Here is a 26,964-nt window from a genome sequence, read left to right as displayed (position 1 = left end):
TCACAAAGCTTTCAAGCTAAAAATTAGTTGGTCCTCCTCACAGTATTTTCTGATGTGTTTCTGATATGTTTCCTCACACTTTTCTGATTATTTTTTTCTGCTCTGTGGAAACAAATCAGTGTAGCTTCCATGTGTGTACAGATGTGAGGGGAACTCTGTTGCCCGCCTTCTCTGTCTCTCTGATGCAGAAGACAGAAATCAGAGAAAAAAGCATTCAACAGAATGAGTTAATGGAAGCAAAACCAACACAGCAAGAGGGCTGGGGGGTAGCAGCAGTCTGAACAGGAGAGAGGGTAGACACAGACTTCAGAGAAAGAAGACACATTCAGGAGTAGCTTTGAAAGAATAATTTTGTTAAGATTTAACAAGTTAATCACTGCATGCTAATTACTGTTAATGAAAAGATTAAAAATAATAAAAGCCATTCATCTCATTCCAAAATAATTAGCCTTAATAACTTGTTTGTACAGCATATAGAAAGAGATTTTGTTGGGAATCCGCCCAACATCTGTGTATGCATGGTGTATACACCAGCAATAAAATTTTGTTAAATGTCTGACAGATGTGGGATCATCAGCTTTGCTGAGACTTTAACAGAGTTCCAGGGATCTGAGTACCAAATTATTCTGATTTTCTGCCAGGTTTGCAGGTGCTCATGTTTCTGAAAATGAGGATCATCTCTCTGTATTCTCCCTTAAGTATGTATGTTGCATTAGTCTTGCTCTATGTCTCGAGAAATGGAAGAGATGTTAAGGGAATTCATCAGGATGATTAGGGAATCACTGCTGGACTTGGGATCTGCCTTCCTGGCACCTGTGGCAAGATTTATGCAGGTTTCCCATCCTGCATGGCTCATGTGTACCACAAGTTTGAGCAATAATTTTCTTCTGATAATGCTGATAAGTGGCATCAATTCCCTTTGTTATTGTTGTGAAATGATTTAGCTGGTGTGTAATTCAGTTTCTTTACACACAAGGAAAAGTTAATATATCACTTACTGCTGCTTGTATTCAGTCATTACAGCAGTCAGCCAAATCACTGGTAATGCAAGCTGAGGGGTACAAGTGTGAAATGGCAGGGATTTCTCATCCAGGTGTCTTGAGTAATTGAAGCTATCTACAGAGAAATCTTGCTGAGTGAAAAAGGGCAGAATATTATAAACACCATTACAGACCTTATAGAATTGAATGAATGATAAAGGTGTTGAGGAGGATAATGAGTCTAGGTGAGTATCACATCTGGAGATTCCTTACTGAATAGCTCTGCTTAAACCATTCATCTGTTTATGGCTCTGACTTGCACGTTTTTTGCCATACTGGCTACTGCTGGAGAATTGGGCAGTCTAAATAATCTGGACTAGCACTGCTGGCTACCACTCTGGCTATTCAGGTCTTTAGATCTTTAGCATTTTGATCTTCCACACATGAAAGGGGTGCAGCTTTTTCCCAGCTGTCCTTCAAGTGCAAATGTCTCCAATGACAGCAGTGTAAGGGACCCTCCACAGCAAACTGGGCACATACTTTCCTGGTTTCTGCAGGCTGTGCTGAACAAGCTGCAGCAGCAGCATGTGGTTAAGCTGATGCAGGGCATAGTCTTTGTCCTAAAGGAGTCTCATCACAGCTGCTCTCTTGCAAATTGTTTTTAGGTGGAAGTGTCATCTGCTGCACCTGGGTAAGTGGGGCGGAAGCCTCTTAAATGGTGGTGATGAGGGTTAAAGGTAGCTGGAGCAAGCAGAATGAGGAGGGTTAGGGCTATGGTGGGGCTGCTATCTTTGTGGTGCTATGAGGATACCTATCTCAGGTCCTTTGCTCAATCTCTACTGAAGCTCTTAGGCTTCATCTTCTGGGGTACTGCTGCAGCTCAGGCCTTTGGTGGAGTTTTGGTGATCCTGCTGTTCAGGAACTACAGATACTTATTTCCGGAGTCTTACTTGTCTCTCCCTGGTTGGTTGGCTCTTGCAACTGCACTTACATTGCTGCCTACTGGAGTTCTGGCTGTCTCTATTTCTGTTAAGTGTTCCCGCAATAAGCAAGGGACTCTCATGTATTTGCTGCTGCTCCTTCTTTGCCTGGAAATGTCTTCAGCAGTTCTGGCACGTTCCTACTGTATTAGGACATCTTCTCAGCTGGAAAGTGCTATGGGTTACCTTGTTCACCAGCACAATTGGACGTGTTCCCAGGATCCTGGAAGCAGTGCTGTGGATGTAATGCAGAGGAAGCTGCGGTGTTGTGGGGTCCACAACTACACAGACTGGCTAAAGGCATCATCTTCTTGGTATCATCCAGCTTGTGTCCCTGAAAGCTGCTGTAAGGAGAAGCATCCTCACTGTAAGGGAGACTTAGACCATGTAGAGCAGCTTTCTCCAGAAGGCTGTCTAAAGAAGCTGGAAGACCAGTTGTGTTTTGCCATGATGTACGTATTTGGGTGTTGTACTCTGCTAAGCATCTTGGAGTTCTTGGCTGGTGTCAGCAACGGCATCCTCATGAGACATCAGCCATTCCATGACCTCAATATTCTGGACTCGTTTACCTTCTCACAGGTCTATAGGTACTAGCTGCTTTGCTGGACCTGCTGCATGTGTCCTTGGTTTTGTACTACTTTGTGTTTGCATTGGAATACAACTTAAAAAAAAAAAATTTCATGTAAATCAAACTAATTGATCACTGCTGGATTTATTTCTTTAATGTCATGATATTAGATCAGTCCTCCCATGGTGCTTTTTTCAATAAGCATTCTTATCTGAAAAGCTTCTGGGGTTGGGTCTTCAACATGTGCAGACACAAAACTACTGTATGTGAGGGCAGGGGAAGCAGTAAGAAAAGGCATATCTGGCTCAGGGCAGCTTGTTATGGGGTCATGAACTGAACTTTTGGACTGAAGCTAAACTGTAGTAGAATATTGGAGAGAAATTAATGTTCAGATTCTTCTGCTTTCAAACTTGTTGAATGCTTTGGTTTTTCTATAAGAAGACCTTTCGAGAAAGTTTAATATTTTTTTTTCTTTTTCTTCCTCGAATTCTGGTTTAAGAACTAACTTATTCTTCAGTGAAAATACATGTCAGTTTTTGAAGTGGTGTGAGGGTACAATCTAAATAGGTTTGACAGCAACAGAATAACTAATAAGATGGCATGCAGCAGGAGGTAAAGCAGTCTTGGGAGTTGCACAGGAGCAATTCCCAAATCATAGAGGAAGAAAGTCTGTCTGTATTCATTCATTTATTTCATGACAGAGCAAGGAATGAGTCAATTATTTCTGCCAGAAAAACAATGTGGGGTCACATGTGTGCTTGAATTACACCAGCAATACACTGCTTTTTCTTAAGGCATGTCTACCCTTTTCTTACTAATTCCTCTTGTCGCCCATTTTCTGTCAGTCTCCCTCTAGCCTGCATGTGCTGAAAGGGACTAAGTTAGCATGTGTGGTACTCATATGCTTGTTTGTGTTAGTGCTGTCGGTGTTTAGAGAGGTGCTGGCAAGAGCTGTGCTCTACCTGCATCGGGCTGTGCAGTGTGTCTGCTCGTATACATGTGTCTGCTTGGGAAGTCCCTTAAGCCTCTCTGCTGACCTGGGAATGGGAACTCTAGCAGCTCGGTCCTTTGGTAAGTGTATGTAGGGGATCTCCAGGGCTTACAACTGCACCACATCAGGTTTTAATGGACTGGAAACAAGGAAAAGATCTGGGTCACAAAAACTGCTGGATCTGGCAACTCCCTTATCACATGAAGTAATAGCTCAATCATGATTGCTCTAAGTTTACTGCTAAATTTCAGGTAACTTACTGCAAATTTCAGACCCTAAATCACCAGATACTGATTTTCATGAGCAGAAAAAAGAAAAACCAGAGGACATTAGGTAAGTTCTTTCATGCTAATTATTAGCCATGTAAAGATCAAACATGAAATATACTGCAGAGCTTCTTCAGTAGGAAAACCCCCCAAACCAAACAAAAACACCAACCAAAATAACCCACCAAAAATGAAATACTTTCCCACAAGCCTACCTCAAACAGTTAAGGTATTGATTTAGATAAACAAAAATAACTAATTCATTAGATGTCTAATTCTTAAAAAAAAAAAGTAAATGTTCCAAAGTAAATAAAGGAAATGGTTGTGTCTTTGAGTGATATAATAGAAGGAAATGTTTCTTTCATGTTGGTTGACATGGGATGTGTGTGGCAAAGAATGAAGTTTGTCTAGTTAAGCACCACAGTAGGGACTCTGTGGTACCCTGGCACCACATAAATGCTTTGTAATGCAAATTATGGTTATGACATTAAAAAGATATAGTGAAAATGAAGTGACAGCAACAGGCCCATGGAGAAAAGGGTATGTTGGAGAAAGGAAAGTGGAAGAGTGGAGTGGATGCAGTACCTTTTTACCATTTGCCTTTATTAAGGGGGTTATTATTCTTCTCAAATCTTATACCTTACAACTTCCTTCACAGGTTTTGAGCCAGAGCCTCTCAGAGGGGAATGCCCATATTTTTCATGACTAAGCAGAAAGTAATAATTTCAAGGTGATTAAAGAGTTAATTTTGTGGCTGTCCTCATCTGCTGTCCTGTCTGCTAAAAGTTAAGGTCATGCATGACTCCCTCTACTCTTACTGTACTAAGAAAATTACAAGATATATATGATATGAATTAACTGGACATAAAATGAAATAGCTTTTAGTAGTTATTTTTGCCCTTGCATGTTCTTCCCCGTAGAAGAGCAGATCTTAAACCCGGTAATAAGTGTGAGGATGCATGAGACAGACATACTACAGCTACAAATGGCTGGTAGTAGAGTAGAAGACAAAACAATAGATTTATTACCCCTTAGGTGTTTGGCAGTTGGATTCTGAATAATTACTTCTGGACAGGAATAACTTCTCTTGAAATAAAAATGGTGCTATTGATGCCTGAGATGGCCACCAAAAACACGGAGACTACACAAGAATAAGGGAAAAAAGGTACGTATGTATTTGAAGGGCCTTCAAGGTACACCCCTTGGAGGAGTCAAGGGGCTACACCCAAGATGGACCCCAAGTCATGAGTTCTTCCCACTTTTATAAATTCGGTCCATTTGCATATCAGGATCAGTTCTCCAGTTACAACCCCAGTTAATGATGTGACTACCCCAAGTTTACTCCCCCTTCCTAAGATGTTAGTTTACATATCTTAGGCCTAGGACAGTCCAGGTGTCCTTGGAGAGCAGGCTTGGAGAGGTTTGTTATGTCTAACCAGCATGAGAGAACAGCAGTTAACAGGCTACATGAAACTTCAGAGTTACACACTGTGCAGTACAGGATTTGAAAAATATAAAAGTTAAAACCTAAGCCATCACTGTTTTAAGCAAGTGCACTTTATTTCTATATTATCAGATACATAAATCCTTGGGTGCTATTGCATTCTATGCATTTTGTGTTCTTAATTCTGAAAGGATTACCAGTTGTTTTTCATAATCTAAAAAAATTAACAGCTTTTTAGGAAAGCAGCAGCAGACTTACAGTTAACATTTCTGAAAATTGTGTTGCTTTGGATTTGAAGGGGGAAAAACTGATGTCCAGTGCAAAGCTGGAAATGCATTCTGTGGTTACTCTTTTATAGAGTTTATATATATGTGTGTGTGTGTGTACCCATATATTCCATGTGTGAACTGGTGATTATACTGTGATATCTTTTGTAGAAGGCAAGAGTCAGAAAGGTAGAATTATTGCTGAAATGTAAAATGCATTGTTGCAGCTTTTTCTCAACTTTGTCTTTCCTTCTTTCTGTCTTTTTTTCCCAATAATTCTGTATTTTTTTCCATTTTTTCCTTTACTGTGAATGATGGCTTGATTTAAATCTGAGTTGCACATAATTCAGCTTCTGAATTATGAGATTTTCTTCATCAAATCTCCTGTATTTTCAGCTTAAAATTAAATTCTGTCTCACAAACACAAAGGAGAAAATCTGGGCGTTGCTAGAAGGTGTTTGAAGACTCAGTCCCTGCCTACCTCACTTGGATATTGTTAAATCAGTTAAAATTCCTCTTTAATTGAAATTATGGCTTTTGTAGTCTGTTGTAGAGTTACACTATGTATTTTCTTGAAAAATTTGGCCTGCTGGGCTAGGGTAGGCTCCTTCCTACTTGTAAGGTGGAATTACACAGGGTAATAAAGAAGCTGAGAGAAGAAATGGAGCCTAACTCTAAAATATCACAATACCATCCTGGAAGATGACACAAATAATTTTTGACCTAAGAAGTACAGAGAATGAGCTGAACTACTTATTCAATTATGTCAAATGATCAGCATTCATTTATTAAATGATGTAAAGTGGAATTCAATTAGAGCAAGTAAATGATTACATTATCTAAGGCAATTTTTAAAACTGGGTAATATGATCACCCTTCATTTATTACATTAGGTTCAGAATATTAGTACTGTTATTAAATTCATGGAAATGCTTACAATGATGGACTAGTTAAAAAAGAGTTTGCAAGTGAAGCCACTCCTCTTTGTATTTATTTTTTGGTATTGACTATGCTGCTATTGCTTTCAAAGCAAATGCTCAGGTTTTACTGACATTGTTCTTATAAGTAAAATCTTGTAAACACTGCTTGTAAAGGTAATTCCTAAGATGTCCAAAACAGGGGGAAAAGGGTGACCAATTAACCAGCTTAGCAGTGGGGAGGCAAGAGGAGAAATTGAATACTAAATTGCAATCTTACAGGAAACTTAACAACATATTACAAAAATAAAATACTTTCATATCTTTCTACAAGACTAGATTTTCTATTTTGCAGGCGGGATGAAACAATCACATTTGAAGATTTTATTGAGACTTTTTTGGAGTGGGAGAATGCAGTTTCAACCTCTGTGTGTGGATAGCAGGGTCACATTTTTTCATACTACTGTTAGCCCATTTTCTCATGATTATACTTGACTAAGGCAAAAATTTTTTTTCATCATATCTCTTAGTGTCCCCTTTTGCTACTCTACCATTCATATTGTAGAGCTGGGTTGGAGGTATAAAAAAATACTAGAAATAGGATCCATTATTAAATTGTCTTCTTTTTTCACAGTACTTAGTGAAAGAATATTTGTCTAAGGACTCAAATACCAATGTATTGTTTAAATTCAAATATTCTTGTGGCCAGAACTTTTTAATGTCTTAAAGAATGTGTGCTTACTGCATGAGCCAGGTGCAAAATCCCTAGGAGCCTATAGAATTCTAAAATGAATCTAAGTGTGCAACTTTATGCTGATTACTTGCAGAGTTGCATGGGAGAAAACAGCATTCCAAATCTGAGGCAAGAGTTACTGTGCAAGTGGCTCAAAACCATATGCATGTAGAAAAGGTAGCAGATTTTAGGATGTCTGGAAGTGTTATTTTAAATACTTGGAGAATGTTTCTTGGCTGACAGAACTAAAAAAACCTGATATTTTGGTTTTGTTTTGTGTGGTTCTCACCTGCTCTGCATAGGATTTTCATGCAGGAGTACGCTGGAATGGCTGTGTGAGACAACCTCTGTAATTTCACTTAAAGAAGAGTTCATTTTCTTTCCAGGGCAGTTTGGTCTAGATGGAAAACAATGTAAGGGTTAAAGGTTGCAAGACCACAAAAAGATAAAACAAATTTAATAGGGAGAAGAGCCATTGACTGTTGGGGTCTAATTGAGGAGAAAATGGTGACAGAAATGAGTAATGCAGTAGTGTAGATACAATAGCAACAACTATGCAAAGTAAAAAAAAAAGGAAAACAGAAGTTTTTTTTTATCTCTGTGTCTAAGTAATTAATCTTCCAGTGCTGTAATAACTTGAGGTTAAAAAACTCACCACAATGAAACTTTGAGATTGTAAAAAACTTTCTTTAACCTTGTGTCATAGCAAATGCTGAAATACCTAGCCATAGGCTGCCTGTCTAGCATGGTTTGAATTTATCATCATCCCAGGAAAATTTTATTTTAAAGTTATAAAATGATGAGCTGCAACACTCCATAAGAAAAAATACATGTAAATAATCTGTTATGTATGGTGAGCTGTATTTTTTTTAATCACGTAGTTTGGAAAATGGATCAGCATGTGACAGATAATCTGCAAAGTGAAGCGTTCGTAAGAACCTTGTTTAGCTTTGCATTAGGCCAGAGGGGGAAAAAGAAGGAAAAATGTACAGAAGGCATGAAGAAATATTGGAATTAAAACTAGGTTTATATAGAGTATATGAGCAATGACAATGAAATATGATTGCTATTAAAGAAATTTATTTTAGCAGTTTTAATATTTAGCTGCTCTGTTTTATGCAAATTTATAGCCATTATTATCTCCTGGCCTAACTAAAGGATCAGAATAGACTACGCAATTGATGACCCTAAATTAATACCATGTAGTAATTTCTATAAATTAATTTCATAGAGCATATTTGCCTTGTATAAACTGGAGAATCAGGATAATAAAAGCACCGTCACTCTCTGAGCTAATAAAATCTCTGGTGGCAGCTCACTCTTAAGAGTGAAGGACACTGTCATCAGTCTCAGCTAAGGGAATAAGAAAAACACAATCAAAAACCAAAACAAACAAAGCAAAAACCAAAGCCCCCAAAACCTGAACCCACCACCACCAGCAGCAAGAAAAAGCAGTGGAAAAGCTTTTAAAGTAGGAGTGGATCAAAATGATTCTCTGTCTCAGCCCACCCTTGTAATGATGTCCAGGGAAGCCCAGGCCTTGCTGACACCAATTCTACTGCCTCATTTTTCACTTTTTGGCATGTGATAGCAGCTGGCACGTGTCCTCTGAGAGTTGTGTGGAAGTATGCCAGCATCTAGTACAAGTAGCATCCCTTCCTTCCTGGTGATACACAGTCCTGACTCCTCAGGGCTTTCCATCCTTTCCTGCATTAAAAGCTTTTTCAGTTGCTGTTTACATGAAGATTAATGGCTTAGGCATCTGGGAGGTCTGACTGAATGTACAACAGGATCTGTGCAGGTAGGTTTAGAAAGAAGCAAACCCAGTCTCGCTAATAAGAATAAATTCTTTGAAACTTTTCTGACTATGAAAGACCAGAAGATTCTGTAATTTACCCCAATGTCTCAAATATCTAAAGAAAATGCCTATGGGCAAAATACTCTCATGCAGATAAAAGGCAATGCCGAAAAGCTGCTGTGCCTTCACACTGTGCCCCTTTGGTACTGTGGTGCCCTCTACTTAATCATACCAACACAAAATTGGGTTCTACTCTGGTTCCAGGTATCAGAGGACAGTATCTAGCTGTGACTTGCTGACCTTGCTGCACGTCCCTTCAGACCAACTGCTAGAATCAGCAAACTTGCATGAACAGGACTCATGGTGCCATTCAATATATGATCAGAGTGCAGCAAAACAAAAGACTGTTCTGCCTTGCAATGTGTTTTATTCTGGGATAAGAAAAAAGGAATTTGGTATGTTTCTTCGTTAAAACAGACTTTTCATCCTGCATTAGGCAAAACTCCAGGGAAACAACCTTTCCCCACCCTTAATTAATCCAGAGAGTGAACAGGAGGATGACTAGACAGATGGGACATAATTTGAGTATGGAAAAATTGTCATCATCCTTCTTTAATTAGTGTTATAGGATGGCTCTCTTCAGATATAAGTAGATATGACAAAGATGTGTTTCACATATTCAAGAGGGTAATTAAACTGCCACATGCTCAAACCAATATACATACAGATCTGATTAAAAAGCTGACTCTGAAAACAATGATGGATGAGGTTTTAATGCACATGGGTATTAGGAAAGCAGCAAGAAGGGATTGCTGAGAAATGAATTGCTTCAGTTCTTGGCTGTAAAGGGAAAAAGAATGGGAAAATATATTAAATTTAGAAGAGGGAAAAGCTATAAGGAGGAACTGAGGACACAAGAGGATGAATTCATGCTATGTAGTTTAAAATAATGCTTTAATTATAAAGACAGAGGAGAGCAGGCAGCCTGTACAAGTCATCAAACCACCACATCTATCTCTGAACAGTTATGCAGTATGCACCGTGCAGACTGCTTTTTCACATCCAGACCATATGGTTGCTCCTCAAGAAAGTGTGTTAGGTTACGAGTGTGTATTTCTGGAGATGAGTTTCAACATTTGCATAGAAGCATGCCAAAAGGAAACCCAAAGTCTTCAGTTGCTCTAACAGGGCAGGAAGCTGTTTTTAGGGTTCCTGGCTTTTGTTTCTGCCTTGCTGTTGACAGTGTTTTTACCTAGAGGTAAAACCTTGTTTCAACACTTTAAATAGTAAAATCAACTAAAATGATTTTTGATGTATGGAGCACCACTTTTGCTGATTGAATTCTTAGTTCAGCCTGCTTTCCTCTGGTGAAATCTATGTGGGCTCTTGGAGACAGTGCAAGAGTAGGTGCACAGGGGAAGAAGCCTGCAAAACTTCCAGAGTTGATCTACATGCCCGGTGGATATACATCACCCATCCACAGGTCTATCAGGTCGTACAAGTTGATTGAAGGCTTTCTGAAGGCTGCTCCCTTCATGAGACAAACCTTGGAGCTGTTTTGACATCTGGTCTCCAACTACTGTCACTGTGTTGACAGAATGGGTGTTGTGACTCAAAATCACAGAATAAACTCTGTCTAATTGCTCTGAGGTAACATGGAATTGATATGTTAGTGCAACACTAAAAAGATTGTGGAATGAGCTTGGTAGGCAAGAGAATTATGGGAAAAGAGGACTTAAATATACTCATGGTTTCCTGTAAAAATATTGAATAAATCTATTTGCATGTGAGAAAGTCAGAAGAAAAACAAATGCCAGTTCTGTTGGTTAAGGGAAGGCTGCGTGCCAAACTTGTGCCCAGTCACATTGTTTTCTATTTTCACTGCATCTGCTAAAAAAGACACTGTATCAAAATAAAAAGCCTATACGGAAAGTGATGGTGCAGTTGTTTTTATCTGTGAGATGTAAAAGGAGGCAAAGCAAATGGTAAAATTTTTGCTCTTCCACAGATGCTTCCCTGTTCAATGCTCTTGGAGGTTTCAGCTTCGAATCTTATTTTTTTTCCTATGGTGAATCTTGTTTCATCATGCCACTTCACCTGATCATTTCATTTTTTTAAAGTGAATACCACACTCAGTAGCAGATAAATATTATTTCCTGACACATATTTAGCTTTACTTTTGGCTTTGTACCTATATCCCTTGCAGAGGGGTGCAGCAAAACGGGAACTTTGACGGTGCAGAATGACTAGATGTTTCTTTCATAACTGTATATTTTACCAGAAGATTAAAGCACTTTCCACATTTATTTGAGGTTTTTCCCCCTCCAAATTAGATATATAGTTACATTCTGAAGGCACAAATAGCCTGACACTTAATATATCTGAACAAAACAGAAATCAGTATCCATTAAAATTGGAGCTAGGGTTAAATAACTAAAGTAATATAGAAAATCCCTGGAACCTCTCTCAAATAGAAATTTCAACTCCAGACACTCAGCCAGCAGAATTGCCCTTTTATTTATTTCCTGCCACTTTCATTATGATTTATTCTTTTCTATATAAATAATCCCTGTACCGTACCCGGGGAGTTGTTTCATCTTTGGGAGATAGAAATCATTCATTTCCTGCCAATGGAACCTCATAAAACAATATATTGACAATTACAGCCAGCTGAGCTGGTGATTATGAGATTAACTATTCTTGTGAGTGATGGTGTTTAGCTGCTTTAGGTTTCCAGCTCTGTTGTGCTGGGCATTTTCTGCGGACAGGAGGCATCTGTACAGAGATGGCTGCAATGGACATGGGGTCAGGCCTGTGCTGAGGACTCACAGCTCTTCTCCAAATGGGCTGGGGCACGATAGGCTTAGCTCTGGGATTTGCAGCTGATGTCTCCTTGGCAGCTGACATTTTGTGAAAATGCCTCTGGTACAATTTGGGTCAAACGCTATTTTTGAAAAAGAATCTCTGGGTTTTATATGCGGGTAGGAAGCTATTTTCACTTTTATTCATAATAGGTTGCTCAGGATACTCCACAGATAGCGGTCACAGGTTTCCCCCACAGTTACCATGAGAAATTAATGTCATGACAGTTGAGTTAAGAAACTGATCTGCAGAAAAAGTAAACAGTCTCTCAAATATTTTGGACCACATGCTATTCAGTTACTGTGATAGCTGTCCCAGAGCCTAGTTGTCTGGTGATGCTGAAGGCAGTTTCACTGAACAGGATGGATACTGCTCTAGAAGCCAAAGGAGAGAAAATGTAAGTGACAATTTTCTTTTTTATCGTCAGGGAAGTGAGTCACTGGATATGTATTTGCTCCATGCCTCATAAGATCCTTGCTTTCACAGCAGCTTTCTAGGCAGCGGCTGGTGGTGGCCGAGCCTGGAATGAGCCAGAGGACTGTGTGCCTTGCATGGCTGTGGACCCGCACTGAGCACAAGGAACTGTGACACCATGGGGCAGCCCAGAGACAAATGCCTGCGGCACTCTGCAAAACTGGAGTGTTCTTATTAAAGAGAATAGGGAAAGTGCTGCATTACATGGAGCATCTGCAGGCTGGGGACCCAACCAAAGAAATGGCAAATGTGGATGCCCAAATCAGTCACTCCGCCAGCTCAAATGACTGACCTTGAGGCAATGTGTCCCCGATGCTGAGTTACAGTGCGTGTTCTGTGCACTGTCAGACTTTGTGTGCCTGGGTTGGATTGTGATGAGTCCTTTCTTTTGTGCCCCTTGTCACCATCCTTGGAATGGATAAATGCCCAGAGCTGTTGGCGTGACCCAGCCCACTGCGGGGCTGGGGCAACGTGATGCCAATCAATCCCAGCCCCTCCCCTGGATCAAGTTTCCCGAAGAGGCAGACTCAGAGGGCAGGTCGAGGGGCGGCTCAGAAGCCTAAGCCGTGCCAGGGTCCAAGCCGCCTCCCCAGGTTCGGGAAAATTCTCGGTTCCTCGGTTGTTCATTGTTCTCTGTTATAATTCCCGCCTCTCAGTTTCCCCCAGTGGTTCCTGTTACATTGTATCCTCCCCCTGGCTTGTAACTCATTGGTTGTTTTCCCCTTTCACTGCGGTTTTCAAATTCCCTATAAAACTGAGGACAAGGCTCCGAGGAGCCATCCCATCACAAGCCCATCGCATTCCATCCCATCCCATCCCATCCCATCGGATTCCAGCTTGTTTGGGTTGCGAAACTTCTAACAACAAACCTGTTAGGAGCCAGACCAGAACAGCCTCTCTCTTCCTTTGTCTCCGAGCTACCGTGAGCCGATCCCATCGGCTCCTGCCATGTTTCCTCTGCCAAGAAGCCAGCTAGCTAACTGAGCCAGCAGCTCTTTTCCTGACTCCGAAGTCGCTTCAGTGACACGTGGAAGTAACGCAGCTGGACTCCCTCTGACCTGGGGCACGCCAGAGTTGGTGCCTTGAGCACCAAACGCTGCGTTACAGAGCTGCCATATAGGATAAATATGTACAAAAAATTTCACACAATGACCCAGTGAAACATCCAAGCACACTTCATGTTCTAGGTCACCTCTGAGAAAATTAGGTATTGTGTCAACATACAGTGATTATCCAGTTATATAGATCCCTGAGAAAGGAACTGTTAAAGAAAATATATGCATATTTATGTATATATAACTTTTATATTATATATTAGATATAATTTATATATATATAATATATATGTATATGAAGGGAGAGAGAGAGAGAGAGAATATATATAGAATACTTGTACCTTCAATTGTATTTCACTTCCATGGATACCAGACCTTTAAACTGGTCTGAATGCCAAAGTTTTTGTTTCTGTTCTTTAATCTATATAACTGCCAACTAGAGCATTATGAGATATTTAGTTACTTATTACATTTTGTTAATGATGGCATTTGATTTATCAAAAGCTAATTATTATGAGATTTTACTGAGGAGCAAAGGAACATGATCTGTGGGGTAGACAACAGAGAGCTCGTTTAGCAAGACTGATACCTGCAAATGTCAGGAACTCTAACTTGGTAGCTGGTTTTATATTGGCTCAAATATAAAGGCATCAAGGGTCTGATATTTTAAATAGACAATGCAAGAGACAGGGAACAGTGTTATAGTTAAGGAAATGCAAATTAGCAATGAAAGGCAGGAGGCAGTATCATCCCCTCCTCCCCTGATGTCCTTTCTCAGAATTCAGTTGAGAAGTCTGCACAAATGCTTTACTGTCAGCAGCATTTGGGCAGAGGTCTGGGAGGTCTCTTAGGGGATAACCAAACTTTCCTTAATTTCTGGAGTGCTTGGATGCTCTAGAAAGCCATGAAAATCTTTGGTTGTCACAGTGACAGGTGATGTTTTACACATACACCCTACCTGAAGTCCCATGCCAAACTGTGGAAAGTGATTCAAGTACATTGTGAGGAAACTGACAGAGTTCAGCCTCTTCGAGTAGTTCACATCATCTGCTCTGCTCTTGAGCACTGCAGTTATTTGTCAGATAATTCTTTGCACAATCTTTAAGAATTCATTCAAGTGCAGGGTTTTTTTTTTTTTCCCCTTTTAGATATGCTTTCGTTACAGTTGAAACATTTTCAAAACTGACATCTGGCCTATTGGAAAAAAAAAAAAAAAGAAGACATTTCAGATTTTACAACTGGCTTTAGCTTCCTCACTCAGTGGTTTTCATGTGAGTACACAATCAGATTGTTCCTTCTTTGAAAAATATTTTCTCATTCCCACTGATAGATAAAAATTTCATACAAAATGTAGAAGAATGACAACCCAGTCCCAGTTATCCAAATGATCTCTCAGTGTGTCTGATTTGGCCTTTTCAAAGTTTCATTGTAATTCCTGAGTCTATGCTGGGGTGCATAAACCTGTGGTTTGGATTGTAGGATGGAGACTAATGGAGCTATGCTGTAGTGTGGTAACACTGCACATATAAGAGGAAATATGATCCTGTCCTTCCAAAAGAATGAATAAGAAGGAGTAAAATAGATTCCCTCACTTTGCTATGGGCTTGAATACTGCTTTAACTGGAGATAATGCATAGGCAGGGGTGAAGTTTTTAGTTAGTTTCTCCTTCTGACAGGTATTTTGCCTTAAGGGAAGAATTTCCTGATACTTCTCCATCTTAGTTTCTGTCCTTTAAAAGTACAGTTCACTTTCCTGTGCAAATATTGTGTAAGACAGAAATAGCTTTATTTGACACTAAGTTGTATTCCCAAAATTGTGCCAGTTAAGGCAGAACAGTTTTTAAGGAAAGCCAGAAAAGGAGTTTTCCTTTGTAATGTTTAACCTTCTTTCAGAACATCACAGTTAAGTGGGTTACATTTCCCATTCCTACCTCAAGCTATATTTAATCAGGATTAGACATCATTCCAAACTGAAATAAAATGCACTTGTACTGTGAAACCCCTCTGTTTCCATTTTAATCATTCCGGTCAGCAAATCAAATAACAATAATTTGTCTTCATTTATTTCCAGTGGATGCTCTTCTCATCTGAAATTGCTTGTTTCTTTGAACAAGCACTAATAAAGAAATGTTCTTTCATCTGGAAGAACAATGCTGGAAACTTTTCAGACGAGAGCAGTAAAATGTGGCAGATTTTGGTTATGACTGAGCGAGTCTGTGTACAATGGAAGCATACATATATCAAATATGTATGATATGCTCGTGGTTTAACATTGGCAAGGCTGGAGAGAGGGGATGGTTTCACAGGTACAAGAGGTAAAGGAGTTTGACTAAAAGCCTTTGGTAGTTGTGCATTGCTCTGCTCCCTCTTCTGTGCTACCCACCATGTCTTCACAATCGTCTGTATGGTCTGCTAACAATGATTTTATACCTGTCAGCTGGATGTCCCCAAAAAAAGGCTGTTGTATTTACAGGTAGGAGGTGAAATGTGATACACTCCAGTATTTTATCTGAAGCCACGAAGTGGAATATCTTGTCATTGTATTCATGATCTCATTCTTTGTGAAAAAGAGCAATTCCAAAAAGAAATAGAACTATTTAGTTGCATTATAGTCTTTTCTTACAAAGCAGTTGGTTTGATTCCCACGTTGGGTTAAGTGTGAACAGAGGAACCATATTAAGTTGAATAGCACTTTTCAGTGATTTATAAGTGCTGAAGTCTTTTTGATCTGATTAATAATAATTTTATTTTGGGTCAGTTGAAGGAATCCTGTTAAAAACAGATGCTATCAATGAAATGTAAAGATTCCAGCAGAAATCATGGTATCGCTTAAGTAATTCTCTTAAGAATTACTTCCTGCATCTGATAAATTGAGAGCAATAATAATGCATGACAGACTTGGCCAATCTATGTACTTTTGTCAAACCACTTTCAAGACACCTAAAGTTTGGTGGTCTTGGGAGAGGATTTATGAGTTACAGCACTGAGCTGCAAAGAAACAGTGTGGTAGAGGGGAAAAAAAGGTGCCAAGAGGGAGAATTCCTTTTGTTTCTAGTTTATAATTTTGGTTTTATACATTTTGGTGCTGAAAGGCAAAACGACATTGTAAGGATGCAGTAACTCTTGACCGAACCACCAATTCCTAGATCTGCTCAGTACTGTGGAGACCAGAAGTGTCACAATATCAGCAAACAGCAGAGAGCTTAAGGAGAATCCAGTGTATGGTACATAGCATATGGCTTTTTACTGGCTTGTTGGTTTTGACATCAAAACATTTTACAGAAAATTAGAGCTTAAAATATATAGTCATTAGGAAAACAGATATAATAATCTAATTTAAGTCTTTAATTTAAAGAACCAGTTATTTTGCAAATTAAGTTTCAAGTAACAGGAGAGGAGCTTTTCTTCAGTAGCCAGACAGTGGTGTGCCAGGGCTAATCTTGTGCAGATTGTGTGGCTATACCAATGTGTGTCCCAAGGGTGAGAGTTGTCACATCTATGCAGGAGCTTAGTTGTTTGCATTATTATAGGATGCCCAGATTATTTTATGATGGGACAAAAATTGCTTTACCTGAATGACAGCTATAAATTTTCAATGATAAAGACAGGATACTGAATAGTGTGGATAAAACTACCGGTGGCTAATGGCACATCTTTGGGGGAACACTGAGAAGGGACCCACACCTCCATGAGGGGACCTATGAGAGAGTGTGGAGGGGTGTCTAGTAGTTCATAGGTGTTTCACAACATTTTAAAAGTGGCTAGGGTTGCTGGTATTGGACCTGAAAGTATATTTCACTCATTGCTGGCTATTTGTACGTTGCTAATAAATAGGTGCTTCAATCCTGATTTAAGTATGTTAATGTAGTTTAAGCTTTGTGACCTGAGCAGTTCACCCCTGTAATATATATGTGTGTGTATAATTTCTGATTTTATTTGTGATTTATACCATGTAATCATATAAAGTCCAGAGTTATTTCCTGACTCTGCAAGTCTAATGCCTCTTATGTGATTACTCCTTCTAAAAGATTTACCAGTGTTCTGTCTGTTTCTTCAAACACCAACCTCCTGTTTATCTGTATCCTTCTTATATGTGGATGGCCAGTAGTAAACATGCAAAACTGTAATAATAATGTTTAGAGAGAAAATTTACTTATTTAGCATCTTAATTTTTCTATGTGTTAAATATAATCTTCTGTTAGCCTTCATAGATGCCTTCTAGCCTTGAAAACTTACCTAGTTCATCCTGTCAATTTAAAAAGAGTATCTCCATGGATGGAGAGAAAAGATGCTGATGTCTGTGTGTTGGTCTCAGGTCTGATTCCTTGTGCAGTTCTGCAGCCATTGACCATGACCTGGTGCTGGTTGTGTATGCAGAGCCTTCATGTTGCATGAGGACTCCATGATGAATACAATTTGAATCCCTTTGGGCTGATAGTGTACAAACTTTTACTGCAAGTGTGATGTAATTTAAACTCTTCTCTTGGAAAACCTGGATTTATGCACCTACTGCTTTTCTGTTTTGGGAGATGGGTACTTGCCACGTGGGAGAAAAGGGACCAAGAAATGTTTGGCAGCCAAATGCATGCATAAGCCACACAAAATTCAATTCATTATTTCAAATTTGTTGTGATTCTTTTCAATTCACCTAATATTGGTACGATGTCTCTTGATAAATGGAAACTGTCTATCTGTTTCTTCTGCCTGGAAAAAAAGGCAATAGCCCCATTTGTTATTTTTCTGGTTTGTTTACTGCAGATATTAAGCAACAGCAAAGAGCAGAAACAATGGCTTTCCTTGACTTGTGGACCCACACAGCATCAATGTTCTTGCTGCCTTTGCCAAAGCTGAAGTAATGAGTGGAACAGATTCAAATGCTCAAATGATATGCTTGTGTGCTGCTGACCTGGATGTCACTGTGGACAGCTTATGGTGCATTTAACTGCAACATTGCTTCACTTCCCTGCTTCTTCTTCTTTTTTCTTTGTTTTTTGTTTTTTTAGTGACTAGTTGAAGGGAGTCCCTAGATTTGATTACGCATGAAAGAAATTACTGAAAGCTTCACAGCAAATGCATTGGGAATTTATTTTAGATTCTCAGTCAATCCAGCCGATCTGAACCTACATGCCTCATTAGTCAAAACAAATTTAAAACTCTTGGTACAAGCCTTGTTTATCTTGCAGCCCACATTAAAAAATTCCAGTGTATGCATCTGTGGCATACTATTTATAAGACATCCTGTCCTTTAGTGGCCCCTCACAGCCTTCGTGCACAGTAGAAGTAAGTTTACAGCATCATGTATTTTCCTCCCAGGCGAACAGCTTTTGTCTTGATGTGCTTGAAATACTTTGATGTACCATATAATTCTTTGCTGACGTTATGTATGCAGGCTTGCACATAGAGGTTCTTCTAACTGCAATACAGGTTTCTACCATGTGCTGACAGGAAAAGTAAATAGTGGGACACTCTAGTCCCCAACTTAGCCCTCCAGACAACAATTAGAGCAGTTTGGCTGTAATGTGGAACTGTTTTGATCCTGGACTGCTTTATTACCTCCAGTACTCTGAGAAAAGGATGCCTGTTGCAGAGGGGCAGGCAACAGCATCAGCTCCATACTCTGTCCATCCTGGTCTTTACACACTCCAGGGAAATCTAATGAGACTTTTTATTACATTCTGTGTTCATCTGGTCAGACTCTAACCCTCAGTTTATAACTCCAAAATATCTACTTGTCTGAACCATACTCAGTAGAGAATTTCTCTTTCTTATGTGGTGGCTGTGAAAGCTGATGACAGTGTTTGTGACCCTGCAGTGCAATTGAAATATAAGGGATTTAATTAACTCTGAAACTTGCCACCTTAAGCCATCAGCAGAAGTGGTCTCTAGTTGGTGGTTTTCAGCTTGTGACTTTCTGTTTGTGGTTTACTGTCCAATCAGTTTTGCACACTTGTTACAGCTCCTGCATTTCACTTTGACAAAATACCATCACTGTGGAAACAGTCTCTGACATAAGACTCAGCTGAGGACTTTGGCTTCATTTGATTCTTTTCCCTCATGTCAACCACTGTTACTTGCTTTATGCTGTTCTGATTGGACAACAAAGCGCTTGCTGGGTGAATAGTTGGCTGACTAACCCTTTTGAGGTATTTGCGACAAGGTCAAAGGAACATTGGAAGCTTGTCTCTCTACGCCTACATGTGGTGGCCTCCTGGGACCTTTCTGTTCATTGGTAACATCATTCCCACTGGAAAACTCAGAAAAGCTGAAGTTTCTAATAGCAAAACTAAGCAACTCCCTTTTACAGTCTTCAAAAAGCTAATAAAAAAAAATGAAACAACTCCAAAAAGTGCAAAGGTGTCCCCCAAATGTTTTTCCAATTAAGTGTCTCACTTTTTGATTTAGTGACTTCCAGAGGGCTTTTTTTTAGCTGTCTGCAAAACTTAGGCTATTTGAATTTTTTTTTCCTGTTTCTCCACCCCAAAAGCCACTACTTGTACTTTCGGACTATTACTTACACATAAATTCCTACCCAATGTGGGCTTGTCAAAATCATATTTTCTTACTGATAGCTACCACAATAATTTTTCCCCTTTTGAGTATGTCTTTGCTTGCTGAGAACATAGGTTATAAGTTTAAAACCAAAATCCTGTCAGTTTACTGAATCCCATTACTCTCCATGTGTGGCACTTATTCATAACTACACTCAAACTCAATGGACTCTTTTCATTACTTATCACATTATGCATTTAACCGAGTTTTTTGAGAGAAGAGTTGCTTTGTTGGAATGGAGTTGGCTCATTTTGGTGAATGTGTGTTGGAAATGAACCTGAGAAATTTCATAATCTTTATGGGATTTAAAGAGCAAGTGCTCTTACCTTGATTCATGAAGGGAACCCCACAATTAGCAAGTGGAGCATTTGTTAATTAAATAAACGTCAAATGCTGCAGTATATACTTCATCAATATTCTCTGACCATCAGTGGGGATAGGGAGGGAAGGCAATTTAATGCCAATTGGAGTTAGTAGCACATTTTTATCACAGGTGGTCATAAATACAGTTGGCTGAATAATTCATTGCAGACAATACTCATGAAGGAGCCAGCTCCTTGTTGTCTGCTCCTAGTGATTCAGGAGATTTGCCTACATGAACAGGGTCTGTTGAGCCCCATTAAATCCACGAGGGAAGGGCATTAATTTCTGCAAATGTGTTTCACTATTGCTATGTATTTGCCAACTAGCAGAGGTTATTTTATAGGAAATTCACAAACTGTTTACTTTGACTGTCTCCCATTTAACTTTCAATAAATGAACGTGGCCAACTTAAAGGGATGAGATTAGAAATTTTTGGAGACAAATTTGTTTGAAAATTCAATATTTTGGAAAAAGATTTCTTTTATTATAAAACTGAGGAGTGGCAAAAAAAGTTAATCAAATCATACAATATATCTCAAAGCCAACAGCTGCTCTATGAACAATATTTGTTCCCCTCCTGGAGTTTGAACTCATAACACTCCTGAGTAACTGGACATGAAAGCTGACAAGCTAAAGTGAGATTTGCCATGTTTTGACTGTTTTACTTTTGCAGGCCTAGCTGAAAGCACCAGTTCTGCAGATGAGATGTTTTTGACAATGATGATAATGTTTTTGTCAAAAAAATATATTTTTTAAAAATGGTTGTGAGTAATTTGAGTAATTTTGAATGCTAATTTTTTCACATTAATCCCCTCTCCCCCAAACTTGGTGTTTGTGACTGGACTACTTCAATTTTGAAAATAGAAAATCTGTCCACTATCTCCTCCTCTTTCTCTAGCTCTCACTTTTATTATTTTTTTTTCCAATTTACCTCTGCATGACTGGTGATTAAATAATCTTCTATCTCCTACCTTTTTTTTTTCTTCCTGCCCCTTGTTCACTTATGGACAACTCTTAATTTTCCAATTATCTGGTTATAGATCATACTGAAAGAGAGAGGTGAAAGAGGTGTTCCTCATGCACTTAAATTGCCCAAGGAATATCTGCAGAATCAGAGCAGTAGTCTGTGGAGACCAACAATGTGGCTCCAAGATAAGGGACAAAATAGCCAATTTCTCTTGTCTGTACACTGGATATTCTGTGTCTCCAGTTGTTGCATAAAGGATGCTGTGTACACAGATGTTGTGTAACAGATCTCTATCAGGCCTTCTTTTTTTTAAGCATCCATTTAAAGGACGATTAATGAAACTGTCTAGACCCCTTTCTGAACGTTCAAATACTGACTCCCTCTACAGAGATCTCATAGTACTGCAGTCTTTAATTTTGCAATCCTCTGTAGAAAGTAGCGTTTTTGAGCATTGAAAGATGATCTTCTGCTATTTTCAGTGAATACCTTGCTCTTTTCTTGTATTTTTGTTTCTTTGAGGCAAAGGGAATACAGTCAACTATGGTTCCTCAATTTGATCTCACTTTTCTGTTTTGGAAAACTTATTGACATCTGTGTCAGACTTGTCTCTAAAGCAAAGTATGTCATCCTTTCCTGGTGTTCGTTTTAAGACAGCTGCTTCTTCCTCTTGACAGTATTCAAGCACAATATGTGACTATAATAAATATGTGTGTATAACAGAAAAAAATTAAAACCTTTGTCTTGTTCTCAGTACCTGCTTTCTTGAAGGCATTTTTTTTTTTTTTTGGTGGGCTGCTACTGTACACTAGATCTAGGAATGTGTAAAAACTTCCAAAAGTAACTTCAAAATATTTTCTCAGATGTGGTCTCATATATTGGGGTTGCACTGTTCCTCTAACAAACTTTTCCTTATTTGTTCCTTCAAACAAATAATACCTTTTTCCTATGGTTAAAAATTTTAAAGGCTTTAATTCTCTTAATAAAAGAGGCAATTATCTATTATTCCTTGTGATACTGCACCTTCATAAAATATCCAATAAATTTATTGAATAGCTAGTTTAAAATAAGAAAACAAATATTATTTTACCTCATGTCATCCTTGCAAATTTAATTTCTAGTTGTTGTTCAAAAGGTCCACAGAAGAGAGGCTGGAAGATAGATACACTGGTAGCTATTAGACATTATAAACCAGTTGTAAAGCCCAACTCAGAAAGCTGTGAAGCTCTATTGTCTAAACCCTGAGATGTTATCTTAGAGTAAGTAGTGGTCCCATTGTTGTATTTTCCTTGAAGCAAGTGATGTTGCTGGTCTCATCTGCAAATTTATATATTGTAATCTGTATGGATGTAAAGCAACTACTGAGATGATGAAGATAAGCATCTTGACCAATTGTAATTAAAATCATGACAGTGGAGTGTCCTGGACAGAGTTAATTATTTTTGCAGAGCCTGGAGCCTTATGGGTGTGTCATACGGGTTGTTATTCTAAATTGCTACATAGAGGTATAAAAAAGTTGTTGGATATCTACAGCATTAAAGTCAGTAATTCCTAGAGTGATCACAGTTACTGTTAGCACAACTTTTCACTAGATTTTTGCCCTCCTACTTCTTAGTCTGGGATAGGAGAGTAGCTAATGTACCCTGTACATGAATACACCAGAATTGTAATACTTAAAAGACTTTAAAGCATACTCAGACTGGAAGGTTCATGCATAACTAATTATTTGTCATTAGATTTAAATGAATAAAATCTTAGGATGACTTACATATTAAATTATTATACCTTTCTTTACGTTTGGAAGAATCTGCTAAGAAATAAAGAAAAATGAGTGGAATTTTATTTCTATCATCCTTCAACTGACCTTACATTTTTCTTTACACCAACATCTTTTGTTAATATACATCACTGTTCCCCTTACTGAAAGGAAGCCATACAATTGAGATGGTAGAGGTTCCGTTTAAACAAGGATACCTAAATGCATGACTTGAAAAGGGAAGACGGAGAAATTTTTGTTCCACTGCAATTGAGAATTTAATGTTTTGGGAATTAACTGTTCATCTAGGTAATGTTTATTTGCTTTAAAACATTTAGTGGACAGACTGAAAGAAACAGTTCTGGAAGAACATGTAATTTCTCTTTATTTGCTTATGGTTCATTTACCACTATCTAGAAATGTTATCCATTAAGGAGAAATTGGCAGTTCATGAATTAGAAACAGTAATAATTTGGCAGAAATTATTGTTTTCATAGAATCACAGAATATGCTGAGTTGGAAGGGACCCACAAGGATCATCAAAATCCAACTCCTGGCCCTGCACAGGACATCCCCAGAAATAACACCATGTGCTTGAGAGCATTGTCCAAATACTTCTTGAGCTCTGTCAGCCTCTGTGCTGTGATCACTTCCCTGGGGAGCCTGTTCCAGTGCCCAAACACCCTTTTCCTGATATCCAACCTAAACCTCCCCTGACTCAGCTTCAGGCCCATCCCTTCACTCCTGTCACTGCTCACCACAGAGAAGAGATCAGTGCCTGCCCCTCCTCTTCTCCTCACAAGGAAGCTGTAACTACAATGAGGTCTCTGAACAGACCAAGTGACCTCAGCTGTTCCTCATATGGCTTCCCCTCATGGCCCTTCACCATCTTCGTTGTCCCCCTTTGGACACTCTCTAAGAGCTCAATGTCTTATATTGTGGCACCCAGAACTGCCCCCAGCACTCGAGGTGAGGCTGCCCCAGTGCAGAGCAGGACAATCCCCTCTCTTGCCTGGCTGGTGATGCTGTGCCTGATGCACCTCAGGACATGGGTGGCCCTCCTGGCTGCCAGGACACACTGAAGTGCACAGAGGACTGTTGAATAATTATATTTCTATGATCACACTTCATATTGGGAATAGGAAGAGCACAGGAATTGGTAAGAATGTTAATTCCCTCTACTCTCTACAACAGCACGTGGCAATTCTATGAATGTGGTCCTACAATGGTTAATGTGTTGCTGGTTCATGTATGTTGTAATAAACATCTGCTTAATTTATTCCTACATCAGTGAACTGTGTGATTGAGGAAAGCAAGAAATGTAGTGAAAAAAGGATTTCTATAAAATGCAGGGTCTTATTGTTCAAGAAATATGGATATGAGAAAGGTGAAGAATACAGAAATACCTGTAGGAGACCCCAGAGAGTGGATGTCTTGATGGCAGTGATGATCTGTCTGATTTATCTAGTCACAAAACAGGTTTTACTCCAAGTCGCTGATATCCTGGAGGTGGTAATAAGTCTTTGTCCAGTGGAAAGGTCAGAGAACACTGGTCTTGGTTGAGTGCTATAGTAGCTTATTGTATCACAAATAGCTGCCCATGGCTTGGATAAATATGCTCTGGGTAAAAGCCTGGCTGGATGGGTGGGCCCAGAGAGAAGTGGTGAATGGTGTCACATCCAGTTTTTGACTGGTCACTAGTGGGGCTCCCCAGGGCTCAATATGGGAGCCAGTCCTGTTTAACATCTTTATCCGTAATCTGGATGAGAGAATTCGATGCATCCTCACCCACTTTGCAGACGACACTAAGCTGGGCAGGAGTGTTCATCTGCTGGAGAGTAGGAAGGCTCTACAGAGAGACCTGGACAGGCTGGATTGATGGGCCAAGGCCAACCATATGAATTCAACAGTAACACCATGCATTGCTACAAGCTCATGGCAGAGTGGCTGGAAAGTGGCTCAGTTGAAAAGGACCCTGAGGTATTGAGGTGCTGGAGCATGTTCAAAGAAGAGCAATGATGCTGCTGAAGTTTCTGCAGCACAAGTTTTATAAGGAGAAGCTGAGGGAACTGGGTTTGTTTACCCTGCATAACAGGAGCCCTCATTGCTCTCTACTGCTGTTTCAAAGGAGTTGTGTTGAGGTGGATGTTGATCTCTCCTCAGGTAACAGGTGACACAAGAGGAAATGTCCTCAAATTGCACCCAGAGAAAGTGTAGAGGGATTCCTTGTGGAACAGGGGCATATGATACCTCTGGAAAGATTGGACAACCCAGGGTTGCTGAGGAAAGGCCCCTGAACTGGCCCCTGGCTGCAGGCAGGCCTGGAAAACACCTGGCTGCAGGCAGCCCTGAAAGTCCTTGGCAAAGTTATACACTGGTTGTCTCCCCCACGGATTAGAGGCTGTCTAGAGGGACTGGGTGTGAATCTTGCAAAAGTAGATATAAACTTGTGTAGGTAAACAGTAAAGGGAGAACGATGCTTAATCGTATCGGCGTACGTGTCGTTTGTCCGGCCATCTCTCTGGACTCGGTCCCTAACAAGGAAGTTTAGATCAGGTATTAGGAAAAAATTTCTTCACTGAAAGTATTGTTCAGCATTGGAACGTTTGTCCTGGGAAGTGGCTGAGTCACCATCCCATGGCATTTAAAAGATTAGTAGATGTGCCACTTAGAGACATGCTTTAGTGGTGGACTTGGGAATTCTGGGTTAATGGTTGGACCTGATGATTTTAAAGGTCTTTTCTTACCTAAATAATCCCATGATTCTATGACAACACAAAATGTCATTTGGATTTAAACGCAAAATCCCTTGTCTAAGCTACTATTAAATGCTTAAGTGGTCTTTTTACAGGTTGTGTAACTTCAGTTACAGGACTCAGTTTTTAATCCCCTCAAGTGCTTTTGTAGAGCTTGAACATCACCCAGCTTCCCACTGTTCTCTTAACCATTGTCACCTTTTACTGAGTAAATTAATCTTATTGTGTACATCATATGCTACATTAATATTTTTTCCGGTTGAAAGGGTATCAAGCCTTAATCATGAAGCATTATTCAAAATTCTAATCCAGCTAGCTTCCCAACATTGTGCATACTGTTCTTTTTTCATCCAATGATTTATTTTTTTAATGATATCTCAAAAAATCTGCCAGCCTTAGTACTTAAGCAAACTTTATGTGCCATTTCTTATTGAAGCTAAATGAGAACCTAATCTACAGAGATATTTTCATGAGCTTGGATTGTTATTTGTCCTTTATTGGGATTATTTGTTTGACAGAAGGCTGTCTTTGAAGGAAGCTGAAACCCAAAATACACTGATATGTATGTGATAGGACACTATTTGTTCCTTCATTTGGGATGTCATAATGCCTGACCCAAAATCTAGACAAGCACATATACTCACATTATGTCTTCCAGAACTGAGAAGATGCTACATGAAGTATGCTTCAGAAGACAATGAAAATTATTTTTGCAGTTAATATAAAATTAATTTTATTTTTGTAGTTTTTAAAAATGAGATTTTAAAATGATGCCAGTTTGCATAATTAATTCCTTTGTTATTTTTATATATATTAGATATATATATTACATACAATATAAGTGTATAATATACTAATATGTATATATTCCTATGTCCATGTTTCATTTGTTTGGTCCTGCAGAGATGCCCATATTGCTCAGTGGAATCTGGTTTGATTAAGAAAATAACATTGGAAAGCAGAAAATTCTACACTTTCTGCTCCTTCAACAGAACTGAATGGAGACATTTTAATTCTAATACACATCAGCTACAGAGCGTAACTTTTTTTGGTTGTTTGAAGCATGTTTCCAAAACTGTTGGTGAACAGCCTTATTTCCTTGGTTGTCTTTTCTGAGCAAAACCAGGAAACTTCCAGGAATCTTGGCTCTTGATTTGTCTAATTTAGTTCTCAGACTAGTCTCAAATCTAAATATAGCTAGGGATTTTACACAAGTCAGGCCAGTAATCCCCAGAGCCACTT

The 26,964-nt window shown here is 39.2% G+C and overlaps 1 protein-coding gene across 1 annotated transcript; it reads left to right on the top strand.

Moving 5' to 3' along the window:
• Positions 1–1,735: 1,735 nt before the first annotated feature.
• LOC104689797 (tetraspanin-3-like) lies at positions 1,736–2,554 on the top strand. The gene has a single exon (XM_010400117.3). The coding sequence runs from the start codon at positions 1,736–1,738 to the stop codon at positions 2,552–2,554; it is 819 nt and encodes a 272-aa protein (XP_010398419.3).
• Positions 2,555–26,964: the final 24,410 nt, after the last annotated feature.

Source organism: Corvus cornix, chromosome Z (assembly GCF_000738735.6).
Source record: "Corvus cornix cornix isolate S_Up_H32 chromosome Z, ASM73873v5, whole genome shotgun sequence".
Classification (NCBI taxonomy): Eukaryota; Metazoa; Chordata; class Aves; order Passeriformes; family Corvidae; genus Corvus; species Corvus cornix.
Note: the sequence above shows the minus strand (reverse complement) of the source record. Positions and strands in the feature narration are given on the sequence as shown.